Source organism: Eretmochelys imbricata, chromosome 11 (genome assembly GCF_965152235.1).
Source record: "Eretmochelys imbricata isolate rEreImb1 chromosome 11, rEreImb1.hap1, whole genome shotgun sequence".
Classification (NCBI taxonomy): domain Eukaryota; kingdom Metazoa; phylum Chordata; order Testudines; family Cheloniidae; genus Eretmochelys; species Eretmochelys imbricata.
Genome location: NC_135582.1, coordinates 75,655,137 through 75,676,865, shown reverse-complemented (window position 1 = coordinate 75,676,865; position 21,729 = coordinate 75,655,137). Strand labels below are relative to the sequence as shown.

Sequence of the window (21,729 nt, the reverse complement as noted above, 5' to 3'; positions counted from 1 at the left end):
TAGATTGTCCATGCCCTGAGGAACTTACAGTCCAAAAAGACAAGACACACACTGGGTGGGGGAAGGGTTAGAATACATGAGTAGAGCGAACAATGTAATGGCAGACCGATATGATAAACACAGGCTTATGTTGATACTAATGCATTTAACTGTGATGGGGGTACACAAACCCCACACTGGGCCTGATGGGTTAAAGGACACTACTGGGCACAGGAAGTCCCTCCCCCAGGCCTGCGGAGCATGCTTCAGCTGGAGGCGCAGGTTAGAAGATGCTCAGAAGCCCAAGGAAATGGGGGAGAGGGAACAGGCTAAGGGAAAACAGGTCCTTCGCTTGAAAAGCCACTTGGAAGGTTGGACCTGGGATGGAAGCACGATGCTGGTGAAACCCCCAGGCCGTGCCTTCTCCAAACCCAGGCCCCCCTTTTCTCACAACCAGAAGACCTCACAGGACTCTGCTCTTTTTAACTCCAGGGGGAAGCTTGAGTGGGAGATGAGACACCGACCAGAGACCTCGGCAGAGGCAGTTGCCATGGTGGAGAACTACCTGATGTCCCTTGGGTCCAAAGCTGAAATGCCAAAAGCCAGTCTGGTGCAGCCCTGGGGCCCCAGGTACCACTGACCCACACCTCACTGAGGCTATCCAGGGGGATTTGGGTACTGAATCCTAGCAGAGGGGGATACAAAGGCCAATAGAGGAGCCTGGAAGCCCACCCTCAGCTAGTCAGGAGCCATTTAGGTCAAGCCGAGCAGCCTCATTAGAAGGGGCCATCCCACACAGGAGAATTAATGAGAAATCTCTTTTTCCCATGGGGGCTAGTTGCACGTGAGCAGCCAGGCCATTTCAGATGGGACTGCCCATTCATGGACTATAATTATGGGCAGCCTGGAGAGCGGATAACTGGGCTCAGAAAAGGGGCCCAGGGAAAATGTTAGTCCCCTTCTAGTGAATGGAGTAAACGTACAAGGACTGGGGCTCTGGCTGCAGCCAGACTTTAGTCAGGGAGTGGTTGGTGTGGTCAGGAGGAGAATCTAGGTGCATGGTCTTCCTCCAGTGTATGCATGAGGACATACAACCCTGAGTATTTGCCTGAGGAGGGATCCCCAAAGAATTGATAGAGCAAGGGACAAACGTCACCTCACAGTTAATGAAGGAGTTGTGAAACCTGGTGTAGTTCAAGTCCTTGAAGACGTCAGTATACCACCACCAGACCAACAGGCTGGTGGAACAGTTTAACAAAACATTAAAAAGTGGAGGAAGTTCATGACCACTCACTTGTGACACTGGGACCACCCCACCTGGCCTGCTCAGCACCTGCGGGGTGCCCCAGGCATCCACAGGTTTCTCCCCATTTGAATTATTGCATGGGAGGCAGTCAAGGGGAATCCTGGATCTCCTCCATCAGACATGGGAAGGGCAGAACTCCAGAACAACCAATGTAGTGCGGTATGTTATACAGTCAAGAAAGAAACTGAAGACCCTGGAAGCACTTGCGAGGGAAAAGCTGCAAAAGGTACAACACAACCAGGAGCAGGTCTATAACAAGGCCCATCTCTGCGAGTTCCAACCTGGAGACCGAGCGATACTTCTGCTGCTGACACTGAAATCCCTTTCTTTATCAAAGCCCTTTTATACCCATAAAAGGTGATCAATTGTTTCTTCCAACTTACAGAGCACACATAATCCACCTTTGTGTCTATTTACTCTAAATAGACTTTTGTTTATGCCACAGTGGCCAGTTAGTACTCTAAACAAAATTGTTTCATTTTTCCTAACCAGGCCCTGATGTACGTCCTTATGCTCAACTCCAGGGCACAATTCAAAAATTGTTCTCTCTCTTCTTTTCTTAATCCAAAATTTTTGACATTCCTCTTTGTTGTATTTTTCTGTACTAGGCTTTCATTTCCTACAGCATTTTTAGATAATTTATCTGCCATTTCTTTTCCTGTTATCCTGATATGCTGCAGGATCCAAGCTAACACTACATGTAACTCCATCTGCACTCTGTTCTTAGAAATATAATGTCATTGATTAAATCACTTCTACATACTGAGACAGCCTTTTTTAACACCATAAGGCCTGAGACTGAGTCAAAAAAATGACTTCTGTTGTTGGGCATATAACCCAGATCCAGTTGAATGTTCTTTTTATTGCTGCTAGTTTGGCCGTCAGCCGCAAAATCAGATATTCTTTTAGATATACTAATTCCAATTTTTGGTGTACAATATTTTGCCCCTACTCTTTCTATTTTTTCTTGTTTGGACCTATCTGTATATATTTCACAAAACTGACTCCACTTTTTGTCTATGTATTGGTACACTTCATTTTTAATAGCTACTGTGACACTGTATGGAGTATGTGGGACACTTTATGATAATTGTTGATACCAATTTATAAAACTGCAAGGAATCTCACCAGATACACCATGTGAGGTGTCTGCAAAAATGTTATAATTTGCAAAGTATGATAATCTTGTTTATGTCACCTTTGTATTATGAGCTATAGGTATGTGGGCTATATCTGTATTTCCAAATGTGTGCTGTGTTTCTGGGTGACAGCCCCAGACAGATTGGCATCAGCCCTGCCTCGCCTGTTCAATGGCCCATCAGGGGTGATCAGCTGTACAATGAACCCCTTGAAAGGAGCCACAGAGTACACCTTACGCCTCAGCAGGACTTGTAGGAGCATGCCTATGGACAGGGAGCTCTAAGGCTTTTCCATGCCATGTGCTGTGAAGCTTGTGTTTGGGACAAAGGAAGTATGAGCCACATAGCAAAATTATATAAAAGGCAACCCCCTCCCATACCCCAATCCCCAGCCCTGAGTCCCCTCCTGCACCTAAACTCCCTCCCGGAGTCAGCATCCTGAACACTCTCCCATGCCCCAACCCTGTGCCCCAGCCCTGAGACCCCCTCCCTGCAGCGGGGCCTGCAGCCAGGGCCACACCCCCCCGATTGATCTGCAGCTTGCGAGGGGGCTGGAGCCAGGGGCCATGCGCCCCCGACTGATCTGCAGCTTGCGAGGGGGCTGGAGCCAGGGCCGTGCGCCCCCGACTGATCTGCAGCTTGCGAGGGGGCTGGAGCCAGGGCTGTGCGCCCCTGACCAATCCGCAGCAGGAACCGGAGCCAGGGCCGTGTGCCCCCAACCAACCCATGGCTTGTGGCAGGTGGCTTGCGGTGGGACTGCTGCCAGGTGCCGGAGCCAGGACCATGCACCCCTAACTGACCCATGGCTTGCGGCGGGCGGCTCGCAGCAGGACTGGAGCTGGAGGCTGCAGCTGGGGCCATGCACCCCCAACTAACCTGCGGCTTGCAGTAGGGGCCAAAGCCAGGGCTGTGCGCCACCGACCGATCCGCAGCTTGTGGCAGTGGCTTGCAGGGGGACTGCTGCCAGGTGTCAGAGCTGGGGCCATGCACCCCCAACCCATGGCTTCCTAGGACTGTATGCCCCCCTCCCCCACGGCTCCGGTGGGGGCTGTGAATCTGTGGTTCCCCTCCCCCCTATATGTCCCGATATTTTATTCTTGCACTCTGGTCACCCTACACACTCCATATATGGGCAGTCTTTTTTTAATATGTCCCTGCCACCCCCACTTGTTATATACCATCACCCAGGATGCCCCTAGTGTTCCCCTGGCCTCCGCCCTCTTCTTCTCAGAGCCCTTTCCCGCTGTAACTTCTCTGCTCCTCCTGCCTGGATCCTGACCCTTAAGCTGCCGACCCCTTCTGGGACTGTCTGCCTCTACAAACTCCTCTGTTAGTTAACTGCCACATCTAGGGTGACGGTTTGATGGACCTGAACCATGTTGGGGTCCTCTCTGGGAGACTCTGAAGGAATGGTTCAAGAATGACAGTGTCCATAGTATTGGCCACATGTTGGGTGTCTGGCCTTAGCCAATGAGTGGCCCAGTCTGTCAGTTTTGGGGCAAATGCCTGGGGCCCTAATCCTCCCATACATTCTGTGGTTCGAAATCTTTGCCAATACTTTTCTGCCAAAAGGCCCACCCAGTCTAAGACAGCTGCCTGAACTACGTCGTAGTCTCTTGCCTGCTTGTCACTGAGCACCAGGTAGGCTGCCTGAGCTTCCCCTGTTCAATAGGGAGCTAGCCATAGGGCCCAGATTCCCTTATCCTGTCCTGCCCCCATAGCCACTGTCCCAGAAGCACCAGCACAGTAACATCACCTTCCTGAGCAGCGTTGAGCCATGGTCAATATACGTAAGTCTAGTGGTTCCACGCTCTCGAGTTGGGAGGGAGGCCACTCTGCCTCACTACGGGCAGACTGCAAGTCACAGTTAGTAGCGGAAACTCCAGCCCCCTGTGCAGGGCAGAGCCACACACTCTATGCCCCAGAACCTTCTGGCTGGGGCCAACCGTAAGTAACAGTCTAAGGGAGCTCTGGCTCCCCGCGTGGGGCAGAGCACAAACATTCTGTCAACTCTGGGCCCTTTAGGCAGGGGCAGAGCAGACACAGCACACGAAGCAGTCAGGGGTGTGGCATCCTGGCTGAGGTGCACGGCAGACGAACACAGGCCTCTGTCTCCTTGGGCTAGTCGGCCACCGGCAGTCCTCACAGCTCCTCAGTGCATTTGTCTGATGGTGGTCCTGGCAGCTCCTCAGGGCACTCATCTGTCTCCTCCGGCCGTAGCTCCACTAGGGGCCTAGTTCAGGATCCTGTTGAGAGCCCAGGTCCCTAGAATGATTGGTTAATCTGCTCCCTCCAGTGCACCAGCCCCAAATGTGTGCCGGGGCTCTCCTTTTCTACTTCCTGTCCCACTCAGGACTTCCAGTGAGGGATTTAGCTCAGCCACCAGGGGGAGTGTAGTGGTCCCTCATTCTCCTGCTCAGAGGGAGGCAGCTACACACCACACTACATTCCCCCCTCAAGTCCATCTCCAGGAAACCTGAGATGGCAAAATCTCCTTCCCCAGATCGGGAGAAGAAATTAGCATTGGTATGGTCCCTACCAGTCCGATGGTGCACTGTGAAAGCATAGGGCTGCAAGGTGAGGTATCCGTGCATCAGTCGGGGGTTTGTTTCCTTGACCATTTTCGGGTACTTCAGGGGGCTCCTAGGAGGTAGTATCTTAAGGCATCCACGGCCCACTTGACAGCAAGGGTCTCTTTCTCCACGACCAAGTAGTTCCTCTCTCAGGTAAACACCTTGCAGCTAATATACAGGATGGGATGTGCCTCCCCTTCCTGTGAGAGGACAGCTCCCAGTCCTACCTCTGAGGCATCTGTCTGCAAAATAAACTCCTGTGTGAGGCTGGAGCAGAACAACACTGGCTCCCGGGATAGGTGCTCTTTGAGGGTTTTGAAGGCCTGGTCACACTCTTCTATCCAAGGCATATGTCAGGGGCAATCCTTTCTCAGGAGCTCTATTAGTTGGGTGATAATTGAGGCGAAATTGGGGATGAACCGGGGGTAATAGCCCACCAACCCTCTTTGTTGTCAGTGGTCAGTAGGCTTTTAAAGGTTGGACCTTCCCCACCAACGGGCGTACCTGGCCTCTCCCCAGGGCGTACCCCAGATAGGCTAGCAGGAGACTACCTATTTTGCATTTTCGAGGATTTATGGTCAGCCCAGCAACACGTAAGGCCCTAAGGATGGCGGTGACCTGGTTAAGGTGGTCCTCCCAGTGGCTACTACATAATCATCACATCACCCAGATAGGCAGCAGCATATATGCAACCCATCAGTCGCTGGAAGGTGGCTGGTGCCCCATGAAGTCTGAAGGGCATCTGGGTAAATTAATACAGCATGGTTAGAGTGGCAAAAGCAGTCTTCTCCTTGGAGCTCGGGTCCAGGAGGATTTGCCAATTTCTCTTAGTGAGATCCAAGATGCTGATGTAGTAGGCCTCCCTGAGTCAGTCCAAAAGCTCATTGATTCATGGCATCAGGTAAGAATCTAATTTAGAGATGGTGTTAACTCTCCTAAAATCAATACAAAACTTAACTGTCCCATCTGGTTTCAGGACTAACACAATGGGGCTGCACCACTCACTTTGTGATCTTTCAATTATACATAATTCCGTCATGGTCTCGACCTCCTTCTCGGCTATCCTGAAGGTCTGTCGTAGCAAGGGCTAGTAGTTTCTTGGACGACTTCCTCTGGATTCATCAATATTGCATGATGAATGAGGGTGGTCAGTTCAGGCTGGGCTATAAAGGTTTTGGGGAATGCCTTCTACAAGCACCTAGCCTGCCTTTGCTGCTCTTCGGTCAGAATATCGCCCAGCTGGGGCCCTTCAGAGTCAATCAGGCTGGGGAGATGACGTCCTAAGTCTGCTTCCAGGGGCAGTTAACAGCTCCTCTTGTTCCCACCATGCCTTTAAAAGACTGATGTGATAAATCTGTTGCTTTTTCTTCCAGTTGGGTTGAGATAGTTCATAAGTGACTGGACCTACCTGGTGAATAACCTCATAGGGCCCTTGCCACTATGTTTGGAGTTTCGACTCCTTGGAGTAGAATAGGAGGAGGACCCTTTCGCCAGGCTCAAAGGTTCTTCTGCAGACCCTCTTGTTGTAAGTGTGTTCCTGAGCTGCTTGGCCCTTCTGGAGGTTTTCCTTCGCTAGATCCGCAACCTGGGCTGACTGCCCCTAGAGCTTCAGGACATACTGCAGGAGACCTTGGGATGGCGACGACGTCCATTCCCAGTTCTCTTGCGTGAAGTTGAACAGCCACCAGGGTCGCCGGCCATACAATAGTTCAAATGCGGAAAACTTAGCGGATGCCTGGGGAACTTCTCTAATGGCTAGTAACAGGTATGGGATAAGCTGGTCCCAGTGGCAAAGATCTTCTGGTGGAAATTTCTTAGCATCTCTTTAAGGGTTCGGTTAAAGCTAGAGTGCCTTGTATTAAATGAGGCTATTGATATAATAGGCAAACCAGAAACTTGGTGGAATGAGGATAATGAATGGGACACAGTAATACCAGGGTACAAAGTATATCGGAAAGACAGAACAGGTCGTGCTAGTGGGGGAGTGGCATTATACGTGAAAGAAAGCATAGAATCAAATGAAGTAAAAATCATTAATGAATCAAACTGTACCACAGAATCTCTATGGTTAGAAATTCCATGCTCTAATAATAAGAATATAGCAGTAGGGATATATTACCGATCACTTGCCCAGGATGGTGATAGTGACTGTGAAATGCTCAGGGAGATTAGAGAGACTATTAAAAATAATGGGGCATTTCAATTATCCCGATATTGACTGGGTAAACGTCACCTCAGGACGGGATGCAGACAAAGTTTCTTGAACCCACCGGAGGAGAGGCAATTCTTGATTTAGTCCTAAGTGGAGCACAGGATCTGGTCCAAGAGGTGACTATAGCTGGACTGCTTGGGAATAGTGACCATAATATAATTAAATTTAATAACCATGTGGCAGGAAAAACACCACAGCGGCCCAGCACTGTAGCATTTAATTTCAGAAAGGGGAACTACACAAAAATGAGGAGGTTAGTTAAACAGAAATTAAAGGGTACAGCGCCAAAAGTGAAATCTCTGCAAGCTGCATGGATACTTTTTAAAGACACCATAATAGAGACTTAACTTAAATGTTTACCCCAAATTAAAAAACATAGTAAAAGAACCAAAAAAGAGCCACCATGGCTAAACAAAGTAAAAGAAGCAGTGACCCAAAAAGTAATAGCAATTTTTTTTTAAAGTACATCAGAAGCAGGAAGCCCACAACCCGTGGGGCCACTGGACGATTGAGGTGCTAAAGGAGCACTCCAGGACGATAAGGCCATTGCGGAGAAACTAAATGAATTCTTTGAATTGGTCTTCACGGCTGAGGATGTGAAGGAGATTCCCAAACCTGAGCCATTCTTTTTAGGGTGACAGATCTGAGGAACTGTCCCAGATTGAGGTATCATTAGATGAGGCTTTGGAACAAATTGATAAGTTAAACAGAAATAAGTCACCGGGACCAGATGGGATTCACCCCAGAGTTCTGAAGGAACTCAAATGTGAAATTGCAAAACTACTAACTGTAGTCTGCAACCTATCATTTAAATCAGCTTCTGTACCAGATGACTGGAGGATAGCTAATGTGACACCAATTTTTAAAAAGGGCTCCAGAGGTGATCCCGGCAATTTCAGGCCTGTAAGCCTGACATCAGTACCGGGAAAACTGGTTGAAACTATAATAAAGAACAATGTTGTCAGACATATAGATGAGCATAATTTGTCGAGGAAGAGTCAACATGGTTTTAGTAAAGGGAAATCATGCCTAACCAATCCACTAGAATTCTTTGAGATGGTCAAAAAGCATGTGAACCAAGCGGATACAGTGGATATAGTGTCCTTAGATTTTCAGAAAGCCTTTGACAAGGTCCCTCACCAAAGGCTCTTACGCAAAGTACGCTGCCGGGGGATAAGAGGGAAGGTGCTCTCATGGACTGGTAACTGGTTAAAAGATAGGTTGCAAAGTAGCAACCGTGTTAGTCTGTATCTGCAAAAAGAAAAGAAGTACTTGTAACACCTTAGAGACTAACAAATACATTTTTTAGAGATTAACAAATTTATTTGTTAGTCTCTAAGGTGCCACAAGTACTCCTTTTCTTTTTTTTATTAAAAGATAGGAAACAAAGGGTAGGTATAAATGGTCAGTTCTCAGAATGAAGAGAGGTAAATAGTGGTGTCCCCCAGGGGTCTGTTCTGGGACCAGTCCTATTCAACATATTCATAAATGATCTGGAAAAAGGGGTAAACAGTGAGGTGGCAAAATTTTCAAATGATACAAAATTACTAAAGATAATTAAGACCCAGGCAGACTGTGAAGAGCTACAAAAGGATCTCTCAAAACTGGGTGACTGGGCAACAAAATGGCAGATGAAATTTAATGTTGATAAAATGCAAAGTAATGCACATTGGAAAGCATAATCCCAACTATACATATAAAATGATGGGGTCTAAATTAGCTCTTACCACTCAAGAAAGTTCTTGGGAGTCAGCATGGATAGTTCTCTGAAAACATCCATTCAATGTGCAGCGGCAGTCGAAAAAGCGAACAGAATGCTGGGGACTCATTAAGAAAGGGATAAATAATAGGACAGAAAATATCATGTTGCGCCCCTATATAAATCCATTGTACGCCTGCACCTTGAATACTGCCTGCAGATGTGGTCGCCCATCTCAAAAAAGATATATTGGACTTGGAAAAGGTTCAGAAAAGGGCAACAAAAATGGTTAGGGGTAGGGAACGACTTCTTTATGAGGAGAGATTAATAAGACTGGCACTTTTCAGCTTGGAAAAGAGACAGCTAAGGGGAGATATGATTGAGGTCTTTAAAATCATGACTGGTGTAGAGAAAGCAGATAAGGAAGTGTTGTTTACTACTTCTCATAACACAAGAACTAGTGATCACCCAATTAAATTAATAGGCAGCAGATTTAAAACAAATAAAAGGAAGTATTTCTTCACACAACACACAGTCAACCTGTGGAACTCCGTGCCAGAGGATGTTGTGAAGACCAAGATCATATCAGGGTTCAAAAAAGAACTAGATAAGTTCACGGAGGCTAGGCCCATGAATGGCTATTAGCTACGATGGGCAGGAATGGTGTCCCTAGCCTCTGTTTGCCAGAAGCTGGGAATGAGCAACAGGGGATGGATCACTTGATGATTACCTATTCTGTTCATTCCCTGTGGGACGCCTGCCATTGGCCACTGTCGGAAGACAGGATACTGGGATAGATGGACCTTTGGTCTGACCAAGTATGGCCATTCTTATGTAAAGCATCCTATCAACCTGGTAGTCTGTGGGTGGTACACATCTGTAACATTTTTATTCCTAAGAGGTCACAGACCTGTCGGAATAGCTTTGAGGTGAAATCGGTGCCTTGGTCTGTTAGGACTTCCCAGGGGAGACCTACCCGGGAAAATATCCTCAGAAGCTCTGCGACCAGCGTTCTTGCCATGATGTTTTGAAGGGGGATCACTTCTGGGAAAGGGTGGCATCATTGAGCACAACTAAGATATACTGAAAACCTGCAGTGCTCTTCAGGAGATGCCTTATCAGGATCCACGTGATCTTCTCGAAAGGGGTGTTAATCACTGGTAGAGGGACAAGAGGAGCCTTTGGTACCCCCCATGGAGTTGCGAGTTGACACTCCAGACAGGAGTCACAAAAATCCTTTACCTCCCAGTGCACTCCTGGCCAGAAAAGCTGCATCAGGATCCTGGCTATGATCCATGCCCCAGATGCCCCACTGCAAGAATGCCATGGGCCAGCTGCAGAATGGCCCGTCAATGGCATTGCGGAACTGTTGGGTCCGGATGTCCTGGGTCTGGGAATCACAATCAACCCGATCGAGATGGTCACTGGTCAACTCGAAGTGGGGGTATTGAGTCGTTTGTCGTGGGTCTGTAATCGTTCCATCAACATAAGCCAACTGCTCATAGGCCTGTCCCAGGGTGGGGTCCTTCCGTTGGTCACAGCTAAAGTATGTGACTAAACTGGCGGGCTCACCCTCAGTGAGAGGCTTGGACTTGTCCCTATCATCAGGGGGTGGGTCCCACTCAGCCTCAGAGTTTCCTGGGGTGCCTGGGTTGGAGTCTCTGAGTGTCCCATCTGCCCCTTCGAGAGGTTTTCCATCAAGCACCACCCAGGGTTGTTGGGATTCAAGGCTTGTGGTGTGTAGGGCCTCGCGGTGTTGACCTAAAATGACTGGGTAGACCAGCCTTTAGGCCAGGCCCGCCACCATAACCCTCATCTCTCCCCTCACAGTCAAGGTGGCTCAGGCTCGAGGATAAGGTTTCTTGTGCCCATGGATGCACTACAGCCTAATGACCCCCAACTCTGGGGATTTGATGAGGTCCTGATGTACCAGAGTCTGTCCACAACTGGAGTCGATGAGGGTGGAGACCCAAATTCCATCTACGTCTATCAGGGTTGTCACCTGCCCAGGGGCCACTTATGTGCCCGAGATTCCCTGGTCCAGCCTCGTTTGAAACTGAGGAAGGCCTCTGGGTCATCCTCGGAACCTGCCTTTGCCAGGAGCACAGGCCCCACGGGGCCGGGTGGAGTCACTGCCTTCACAGGATTGGAACTGCTAGGTGTTGCAGGCACCGCCGCTGCTGTTGGGCCCGCTGCTCTTGGATCAGTTGCTGGTGCTAGTGTCCAAGCTATTGCAGGAGCTCCTGCTGCCGGAGCTGCATCACATGCTGTTGCTGTCGTCTTCCAGAAAGCCACTGGATGAGTTTCTCAACCTCCACTCTTCCTAGCTGGAGAGGGTCACTGTCTTATCTTCCAGCAAAGGGAGAATTTGCCTCGCTGTTGTGCTGGGCTAGTCCCCTTGTTTCAGGGCTGGGGCATTGCCCACAAAGCGTCGTGGTCACTTGCTCTTGAGTGGGGAGGGAGGTCGCTCTGCCTCACTACAGGCAGACTGCAAATCACAGTTTGTAGGGGAAACTCCAGCCCCCTGGGAGGGGCAGAGCAAAAACCAGTTTATAGCCCAGCAGCTTCGGGCAGGGGCAGAGCAGACACAGCAGACAAAGCAGTCTGGGGTCCTGCTGAGGTGCACGGCAGAGGAACACAGGCCTCTTGGGTCTCAGGTGGGGAGGCGGCCACCCCAGGGGTGGAGTGGCAGGAAACAGGGTGATGCGGCACACCTGCCTCCACCATGTCCCAGCCCAAGGCCCTAACAGAGGGGGACTCACGCTGACTCGCACTCCAGCAGCAGAATCGGACCAGCGTCTGGTTCCTCTGCACTACTTCCTACTGCAATCTGGGTGTCGGGCTCTGTAGCCTAAAGGTCCTCTGTCTCCTCGAGGTACTCAGCCTCTGGCAGTCCTCACAGCTCCTCAGGGCACTCTTCTGATGCGGGTCCTGGCAGCTCCTCAGGGCACTCTTCTGTCTCCTCTGGCCACAGCTCCATTCGGGGCCTAGTTCAGGATCCTGTTGAGAGCCTAGCTCCCTCTGGTGTGCCAGCCCCAAATGAACACCGGGGCTCTCCTTTTATACTTCCTGTCCCACCCCGGGACTTGCGGTAAGGGGGGCAGGATCGATTTAGCTCCACTCACCAGGGCAGTGTTGTGGTCCCTCGCTCTCCTGCTCAGAGGGAGGCCACTCCTCCTCATTACCATGGGTCAATGCAGCATGATTGTAGACACTAAGTTACTTATGTCAACCATAACAAGACCTGCTGAGTCCCCAGAACTCTCACTACCACCACATGACATCACTGGCAAAGGGCACATTTGTGCCGGGGCAGTGATCGTCCTCTGGGAGGGAGGAACACAGCAAGGACTCTGGAATGGTGGCCAGGTCTCTGGAATGGTGGCCAGGGTCGCAGTGAGTACTCTCAGCCCACCCCAGCACATCTACTCCCCTTCTCCTCCCCTTCCACTGCTCTGTTTCCCTGTCACCCATGGACTCCTGAGCGACAACCCCCTACGCTCGCCTATCAAAACATGGGCTCACCTGACTGTCACGCCGTCCATGTACCTCGTAGTTCCCCTGTTTACTGGACTGTATCTAGAATCGTACCAGCTGCAGAGAGACCCCATCAAATGAGGAAAGGGGTGAACGCTCTAGTTATTCATTACTTTTAATGCATCCAATAAGGATAAATTAAACTAAATTTTATAAATCATATTTTTTTCAAAATGGCCGACATTAAATACACACACACCCACAAATGACACCGGGAAGGACATGAAGCAAAAAGCCAGGCATGGAAACTTGCCAAAAATTACAGGCTGAGTAAAGGTCCAGAGTTATTACTACTCAGGTTCTGTAGAGACCCCACAGCTTCTAATAACCAGGGCACAGGAATCCTTACCCAGTGAGGCCACAGTGGCATAGTTCTCCTGCATGACCTCCCTGTAGAGGGCTCTCTGAGCAGGGTCTAGCAGAGCCCATTCCCCCTCCGTGAAGTACACAGCCAGCTCCTCGAAGGTCACCGGCCCCTGAAAAAAACAAGAGTCGCCCACTCAATACCTGCTGCCCAGTGACAACACCAGTATTCACAGGAGAGAAGGGCTAGTAAAATGAATGCTCTGGGACGGACACGGTAGCAGATTCCCATCCCTATCCCACTCAGAGCAGCCAAGAGGGTGAGGGGAGAGAGAAAGAGCCCTTTGTTCCTGCCAGCACACAGAGGGAACAAGGGTCTTCACATTTATCACACACGTACTAGCCAGGGGCTGATACAGGACGTGGAACCCCAGCAGGAATCCCAAACCCACACCATAAAAAAGCAATAGATATCAAACGAAGGAAAGGGGAAGTGGTCAGGAAAGAATATAAATCAGCAACTGGGAATTGTAGAAAATTCATAAGGGAAGCAAAGGGACAGAAGGAGAAATCTATGGCCAGCAGAGTTAAGGAAAATATGAAGGGTTTTCTTGTAAATATATTAACAAAGAATCCTAACAATGGTATTTCTCAATTACTATAGAATTATCAATGATAATACAGAGAAGGCAAAAGTGTTCAGTGAATACTTCTGTTCTGTACCTGGGAAAGAGACACAAAGATGATAGTAATATCATATGATGATACGGACACACTCTACCTTCCAGTAACAACTAATGAGGATGTTAAACAGCAGCTATTAAAGTTAGACATATTTTAAATCAGCAGGTCCAGATAACTTGCATTCAGGAGTTTTAAAAGAATTGGCTGAGGAGCCGCTGGACCATTACAGTTGATTCTCAATGGGTCTTGGAACACTGGGAAAACTCCAGAAGAATGGAAGAAAGATGGTCCTGTGCCATTACTTAGAAGGTTTAAAAGAGATGACACAAGTAATTATAGGATGTCCATCTGACATTGATACCAGACAAGATAATGGAGCATCTCATAATTGTATTAATAAAAGATTAAAGGAGGGTAATATAATTAATACTAATCAACATAGGTTTAGATCCTAGCAAACTAACTGCATGTCTTTTTGGATGAGTTTAGACGTTTGGTTGATTAAGGTAATTACATTGATGTAATATACATAGACTTCTTTAAGGCATTTGACTTGGTACAGAACGATCCTTTGATTAAGCCACCAGAAAAATTCAAAATTAACATTGCACACATGAAAAAAATTAAAATGTGGCTGATAGGTTTCAAAACGTAACTGTAAGTGAGGAATCACGGTTGAGTAGGTGTGTTTCTAGTGGGATCTCACAGGGATAGGTTCTTGACCCTGTGCTATTTATCAATGAGCGGGAATAGAACATAAAGTCGTCATTGATAAAGTTTGCAGATGACACAAAGATTGGGGGAGCGGCAAATAATGAAGTGTATCGGTAGGTTCAGGCTCCAGCACTGGGAGTCTGGAAAGTTTTCCCAGGGAGGTTATTTCCTGTTCTATAAACAGGAGAAGTCCCACTCCCAAACCCCATGAGTCTGTTCCTCGAAAGCAAGCCCCAAATACAACCAGTTCCAGCAGGATGGTCACACCGTCTTCTCCCTTTCTCTACATTGTCTATTTCCTGCCCCCCTCCTCCCACCTCCAGCAGCTCTCATTCTCCTGTACATTTACTGCCCCTCTCCCTCCTGCCAGAACCCACCACCAGCTCCCAGACAACCCCTTACCTGAGCTGGTTCCTCCGACGCCATTTCCTTTCCCTTGGGAAGATGGGATAATCCAGAGCAAAATATGGATGTTATTCTGCAGCCTGTCAGGGCGAGAAGGGCAATTGGAGTGATTTCAGAAGGGGTTTTGTCCATTTCACATTCTCCATTCATCCCAGGCGTTCTCCCTGCAAACAGACATTCCAGGTTCTGTTGCACTGAGAAACACTTAGGGTACATCTACACCAGACCAATACAGCTTTGATTTCCTACTTTTGAGAGGTCTGAATTTTGCTGAACTCAACACGCTGGAAGGGCACAAGACAGCACTGGGCACCCTTAGCGCTGCATTAATGAAGTTGTCAGGGAAAATGGGTGTTTAATAAACAGAAGACGATGGTTCCCCACCCCACCTGCCATTCACACAGGTCACGGTGTGGGGCAGCAGCTGGGACTGGGTAACCTGGGGCTGGGCAGTCTCCATGTGGGAGATTTGCTTCTCCCTTCCCCTCATGTGCCCCTTCCATGCCCCATTGCCAGCAAAGACTGGCCAACCTGGGGAATGGTTCAAGGCAACAATTCCGTACCTATTCCCTACCAATTGTCCTATAAGGACAAAGCACTGCAGATCCAAGGGGTAGGAAACACCCCAAATCTGAGGAGAATTTAAATTGACATTGGAGAATTAAGAGAGAAAATGGGGCAAAGGCTGAATGGAGAAATTGTAAATAATTTGAGAGAAAAGAAGAAGAAATCAACATAGATTTTATATCCATATTTGATAATTACACGACGGAATCAGAGAGAATTTTATAAATCTTTCAGAGGGAAGTGGCAAAATCACAGGGGATTTCATGCTCCCTCGCCCCTGTAATTTCCTGACTGCTCCCAACTCACACTGTCTCTCCCTCCATCTCTGTCCCTCCCCGACCCTTCCCTGCCTAGCACCTCCACACCCCAGACACGCAAAGGGGAACCCCACGGAGCCGGTCTCTTCCACTCCTCAATCCCCAGTTTTGCCACTAGGCAGATCCTAGCAGGAAATCAGTGGCTTTGGTGCTGTTAAGGCAACTTGGATTCCACCCACAGGTGCATTAACAACAAGTAGAAGACTCCCACGGTCTGTGAAATACGAGGCTCCTGGTGACATTTGTGCAGAGTCACTTTTCTGATCATCCTCTTGTCTCTCTCAGTCACCTGAAGTCTCTGGCTCAGCAGTTGGGGTTGGCAGAGCCTAAGGCTGCCTTAGGGGGCTCATTCCAGCCATTGGAGGAAGTCCCCTGTGACGCTCTGTACCTCAGGGTAACACCCTACACCCCCATGTTCATCTTTATAAAATAACTGTGTGGTATCCAATGCAAAGTTTGTCATGTTGGGTGTCTTTGGAAGACTCATGATGCACTGAGCATTGTTGTTATAGTAACTGTTACAGTAATGTTATAGTCAGGTTATAGGTTATAATTTAATGTATATCGTTATGAGGCTGAAAATGTAACCTCATGGCTAAAGCAAGCCCATGCAAAAACTCTCCAAGAACAAAAAGAAAAGGAGTACTTGTGGCACCTTAGAGACTAACCAATTTATTTGAGCATAAGCTTTCGTGAGCTACAGCTCACTTCATCGGCTGCATAAAGTGGAAAATGCAGTGAGGATGTTTTATACAACCAGACTATGAAAACATGGGTGTTTATCACTTCAAAAGGTTTTCTCTCCTGCTGGTAATAGCTTATCTAAAGTGATCACTGTCCTTACAATGTGTATGATAATCAAGGTGGGCCACTTCCAGCACAAATCCAGGGTTTAACAACATCCTCACTGCATTTTCCACTTTATGCATCCGATGAAGTGAGCTGTAGCTCACGAAAGCTTATGTGCAAATAAATTGGTTAGTCTCTAAGGTGCCACAAGTACTCCTTTTCTTTTTGCGAATACAGACTAACACGGCTGCTACTCTGAAATCTCTAAGAACAGAGAGAGACAGTTCATACCTCGTCAGGGCATGGATGGGACAAACCCAGCCCAGCCTCACAGGAACAATGGACACTGGCTTAGGTAGCAACAAAAGAATCTGTTAGACCCTGGAGGGAGTAACCCCCTTCCTTTGGGCAGTTTGGGACTGCACTGAGGTAATGCTCACCCGACTCTGAGGTGGGGGGGAGGGGCACAAAGCCATGAGGGAATAAAGGACATGATAAAAGGGAGAGACATTTTGCCATGCTCGCTCTTTCACCTACATCTACAGACACCACCAACACCAAGCAACTGAAACGCTGACCAAAGGGGAGAGCCTGACTGAAAAGCCAGACTCTGGTGAGAAGCATCTAAGTTTTTAAGGACACCGAAAGTGTTAAGATCAGCTCAGAATGAGTTTTGCTTTTATTTCATTTGGCCAAATCTGACTTGTTATCCTTTGACGGATAATCACTTAAATCTACCTTTATAGTTAATAAATCTGTTTATTCTACCTGAAGCAGTGCATTTGGTTGGCAGTGTGTCAGAGACTCCCCTCGGTGTTATCTGGACCGGTGATCTGCTAGGCCTCTCCAATCCTTGACACTGGGAGCCAGCCTTACTCTGCTCTGCTGTGAGAACCCCCACTCCTGGGCTGGTCACACACAGCCTCTGGCATGTCAGCTGCTCCCAGCTACTTGCAAACAAATGACACTAGCCAATATCCCCGGTCCCAGAAACAACCCTAGGAACCTCTGTCTTGCAGTGTCTAGCTATGCCCCCTGGACGCTGCAAGCTCCTATAGGCAAGTCAATTTAACAAAAAAATTGTTATGTACCAGGCTTATTCTCCCAAGGGGAGTCTCTGGGCTGCTGCTCAGGTGTATAACCAGGGTTACATTCAAACACAATGATGTCTCTGGCTCTGTAGACAGGCTGTACCCCATTTGTTCCTCCATTCTCCACTTCTGGGCTTACACATTTCGCTACAAAAGCTGCGGTGGACCAAGAAGTTATTGAATATCATCTTCTAAATCACTTCCAGTTCCCATTTCAAGATGGGACAGACATGAGGATCCTGAGCAGAGGAAGATAAAAGTGGTCCGCTTTCTGCTTTAAGTTACAGAAATTCCCCTCAGCAGACCCATGGCTCTTGGCAACTTGGGTCACTTCTCGCAGCTGGTGCAGTTTGAGGAATCCTGACCCCCCAGTGCGTTGCGGGAAAGCACAAGGCTTGCAGCACACAGAAAGGCTATGGAGACAAAGGCAGCCAGGGAGGAAGCTGCACACCGAAGGGCCATGGAAGAAAAAGAGAAGGAAGAAAGAGAGTGAAAACGGCAACTGGACCTGCTAGAGAAGAACTAGAATGCCCCAGGACCCCAATCATTCCAAAAATCCACAAATGGGAACACTTATGTCCTACAAACAGTGAAGACAATGATATTGCTGAATAAGCTTCGAAAGGCTGTGTGTAATACATGAAATCCCTGATAAGAGAGCTCCTACCCAGATCACAAAATTAACTGAGAAATCGTGTGGTCATCCAGGAGAGCCGGAGAATGGCAGAATTAACAGATATCCTCTTTGGATCAACCATCAACTTTACATGTGAAGAAGGGCACCAGTTGATTGGACAGCCTTACAGACGATGTGAGATTTCTGGCATGCGTGTTGCATGGAGCAGTGATTTATCCATTTGTGAGCATATTCTGTGTCATCCCCAATGGAAGACACACTGGCAGGTTCATGAAAAACTTCTCTAATGGGTCAGCTGTAACTTATACATGTGACAATGGTAACCAGCTCACTGGAGAGCCCTCGGGGCTCCCTTAGGGGGCTAGTTCCAGCCACTGCAGGAAGTCCCTGGCTGGGCATGGGGGAGGCTTTAATGAAAGTCTCTCCACAGCACAGACCCTGCCGAGGAGCAGCAGCAGCTCAGCCTGGGCTCCCAGAGCACAGGTGAGGCAGCACCATCCCACCTGAGAAACTCAACCCTGATATCTTGAGTAAAGAGAGACAGAGAGAGCAGCCTCCCCTCCCTTAGCAACAGCCAGAGCCCTCTGGTGACAGCAACTAAGGACACCACCTTCCCGATCTTATCGGCTCCTATGTTAATCCAGAGTCACTCCTTTTCCTTCCTTGCACCGACTCTGGAGTCAATGAGACCAGAAATGTGACATTGGGGAGGGGAAGACGCCAAAATCTGTTTAAACACATCCTGGGAGGGGAGGTTCCAGGCCTTCCCTCCTCCCCCATTCCCCATATCTGGAGCAAGGACTCAGGGCAACTATCTTCCCTCCAAACCCTGAACATCCGACATCTCTCTAAAGGGGGAGAGAAACAAAATTTGTGGTGATTTTATATTAGTATTTGACCAATGGAGAGAAAGTTATCACTGCCCCCGACCGGCCATTCACACAGCCCTGGGCAATGCTGCTTTAACAGGAGAGGGGAGTAGATGGAGGAGCCAGACGATTCAATAAACTTCCGTGTCCTCTCACTGGCTAATAATGACCACCATAAACCCACCCCAGAGGCGGCTGGGTCTCAGCACTGCAGGAAGAGACCCCTCATGGTGACTGTTCACCACGGGCTCTGGAGATCCTTTTGGTGAAAGCAGCTATCGAAATGGGAGGAGTTAATACAGGAGGATGGAGCATCTCAGCTGCTCTGGGCAATGCCTGGGGGGAGGAACAAGAACCCACCCACGCACAGAGCAACCTGCTGAGGGGAGTAAACCCCTTGTCTCGCAATGTCTGGGGAAAGGAAATTCAATCAGGGTCTTGGAGACACTGGATAGTGTGAGGCCCACATAGTGTGAGGCCTGCCTGGGATGTGTATCGAAACGGGGCAAGTCACTCTGATCAGCAACCAAGTGGATTTTAATGGAGACAAAGGGGGAAACAAATGATTCTCAAAGGTGAGTGGGAAAGCTGATCACTGAGGAATTTAAACCCTCTGCAACCTCCACTGTGGAGAATGACTCAGGGTAACAGGTTCCCTCGAAAAAAGGAGAAGGGTCTGCACATGAAAAACAAGGGGAACTCCTACAAGCTGGAAGGGATTTTTTTAAAATCAATAACTGATAATTATCTGGAAATGGCAAATTCTGAAATGTGACATCAGTGTTCAGTAACTAAAAAGAAAAGGAAGCAAATATGAGAAATTTCCTCAGAACAGAGAAAAACGGAAAAGTTTGAGGGATTTTATATCAATAGTTGATACAAGGTAAGAGATAACATTTGAGTGGATTTCATATCAATATTTGATAATTAGGGAGAGAAAGGGCAAAATGTGCAAGGATTTTACAGCAAGCAATATTCACAAATGTAAGAAAAGGACAAGGTCAGAAGATTAGATGGGGAAAATCTTAGGGAATAAATCATAGATAACTAGAGAAAAATGGGGCAAAATGTTCAGGATTTTATATCAATATTTTAGAACTGAGGAGAAAATGGGGCAAAAACTAAACATTTCCTAATACAAGTGAAAAACACCAACATCTGAGCAGACTTCTTGATATTAAAGAATTGGAGGGAAAAGTGGGAACGTTTAAGGGGATTTGTGATGGGATGCAGCTGGCCTTTGCAGCTCCCTACAGGAGACCCCACGATCCTACTACATCCCGTCCCAGGAAACGGCAAAGGTGGGTCCTCTGGGCCTCTCTAGGGCCGACCCAGGCCTCCCAGAAGCAGCCACTCAGAGCTCAGGAGGCTCAGAGAAAAGGAGCGGCGGGCACAGCAGCTCAGTCCCTGGCTGGACGGAAGGAGTAAAGCAGGGGGGCTCTTCCCTGGCCTGGTGCGAGAGAAGAAGCGGAGGACGGCGCCCCTGCGACAGGGCTGCAGACGGAAGGGCCCCGTAGGAAGAGGCCCAGGGAAACAGCAGGGATGGACTGGAGCGAGCAGTACGTGGCCGCTGTGTCGAGGGTCCCCAGGTTGGAACCTGGGGCAATGGCTGGGCCTGGGTTCCCCTGGCAACAGGGAAAATGGTGTAACCCCCAAAAGGGGACAGGCCCCGTTTGGGAGCCTGACCGAAGGGCTGAATGTAACGGGCCGGGAGCTGGGGCTGAAGGCCCTAGCCGGGGAAGCAGACTGCTTCTTGGGGGGACTCTAATACCCCGGCAGGGCTCACTGGGACTTTGGGCCTCGGCCAGGCGGCCGACCACGGAATTCCCCCCGTGCGGGCCCCGGCTCTTCCCCCCCCCCCGGAAGGTCCTGGCTGCACCGAGCTGGGCAAAGCCACCGCAGCTCACACGCTCTCTCCGCCCTGTCCCGGGGCAGCCCCGGCCGGCGCAGGCCCAGCGCGGGAGCAGACCCCGGCCCGGCCCCTCGGTTACCTGGTCTCCGGCCCGGGGCGAGGCCCAGCCCCGCGGGGGAAGCCCGCTCCGGCTGGGCGCAGCAGCCGCGGCCCCGAAGGTCTCCCCGTGGCCCGGCCGGGGCTGGGGACCCGCTCGGCCCTTTGTTCTCCCCAGCGCCGCCCGCCCGCTCCCGCCTCCCGGCCCCGCCCGCTCCGCGGCTCCAGCCCCCCGGGCCCCGCCCGCAGTAGCTCCCGCGCCGAGCACGGCGGCTGGGGAGACCTCGGGCCAGGGCCGGGCAGGAAAGTGCCTCTGCTCGCCCGGCCCGTCCCCGCCCCAGCCCCGTTCCCCGGCCGGGGCCGCCGGTCCGAGCGCTGCTGCCGGCGCCCGACACGCGGGGCCGGGCCGGGCCGGCTCCTGCGGCTGCTCGGTCCCGTCGGCTGAGGCGCTGGCCCGGGGCTGGGCACGTGCCCTGCTGGCCTGGGGCCCCGGGGAAGCCCGGCGGGGCGGGGGCAGACTGGGTCCCAGGAGGGGCAAACAGCTGGGGTGGGGCAGGAGGGGGGCCGGGGGCAGGAGCCGGGGTGAGCATGGGGCACAGGCACCGTCAGAGGGGGGAGGGGGAAATCTGGGGGGCAGAGAGGGTAAAAGTGCCCCAAATGGGGTGACCCATCTGCACTGGCTGACAACACGGGTGGGTCGATGGTTCCCCCGGCCTGCAGTGTCGGAAATGACTCCCCGTAGCAATGTGATCCCTGTAGCAGTTAGGGAAATGTAAGGTAGAAAACTGCTGTTGTCAAAGACGGCTGTCTGCTGTAGCAAATGCCGACAGATAGCAGTTTGTCCCCTGCACTCTTGTGTTGGCCCCTGCACTCCTGTCAGGACTAAGTGTTATCTAGACCATCCCTGACAGGTGTTTCTCCAGCCTGCTCTTAAAAATCCCCAATGATGGAGATTCCACA

The 21,729-nt window shown here is 49.9% G+C and overlaps 1 protein-coding gene across 3 annotated transcripts in view; it reads right to left on the bottom strand.

Annotated features, from left to right (window-relative positions):
- The window catches only part of LOC144272474 (uncharacterized), a 28,151-nt gene extending 7,226 nt beyond the window's left edge, over window positions 1-20,925 (bottom strand). The window contains exons 1-3 of one of the 3 annotated variants that reach the window (XM_077830550.1): window positions 20,813-20,925; window positions 14,549-14,715; window positions 12,795-12,921 (exon numbers count right to left, since the gene is read on the bottom strand). In XM_077830550.1, the coding sequence (XP_077686676.1) occupies window positions 12,795-12,921; window positions 14,549-14,701 (280 nt within the window). In that variant the 5' untranslated portion in view covers window positions 14,702-14,715; window positions 20,813-20,925. Of the gene's footprint in view, window positions 1-12,794; window positions 12,922-14,548; window positions 14,716-17,315; window positions 17,339-20,812 lie in introns of those variants that run through there. The other 2 variants (XM_077830552.1, XM_077830551.1) reach the window with 2 other exon arrangements.
- Window positions 20,926-21,729: the final 804 nt, after the last annotated feature.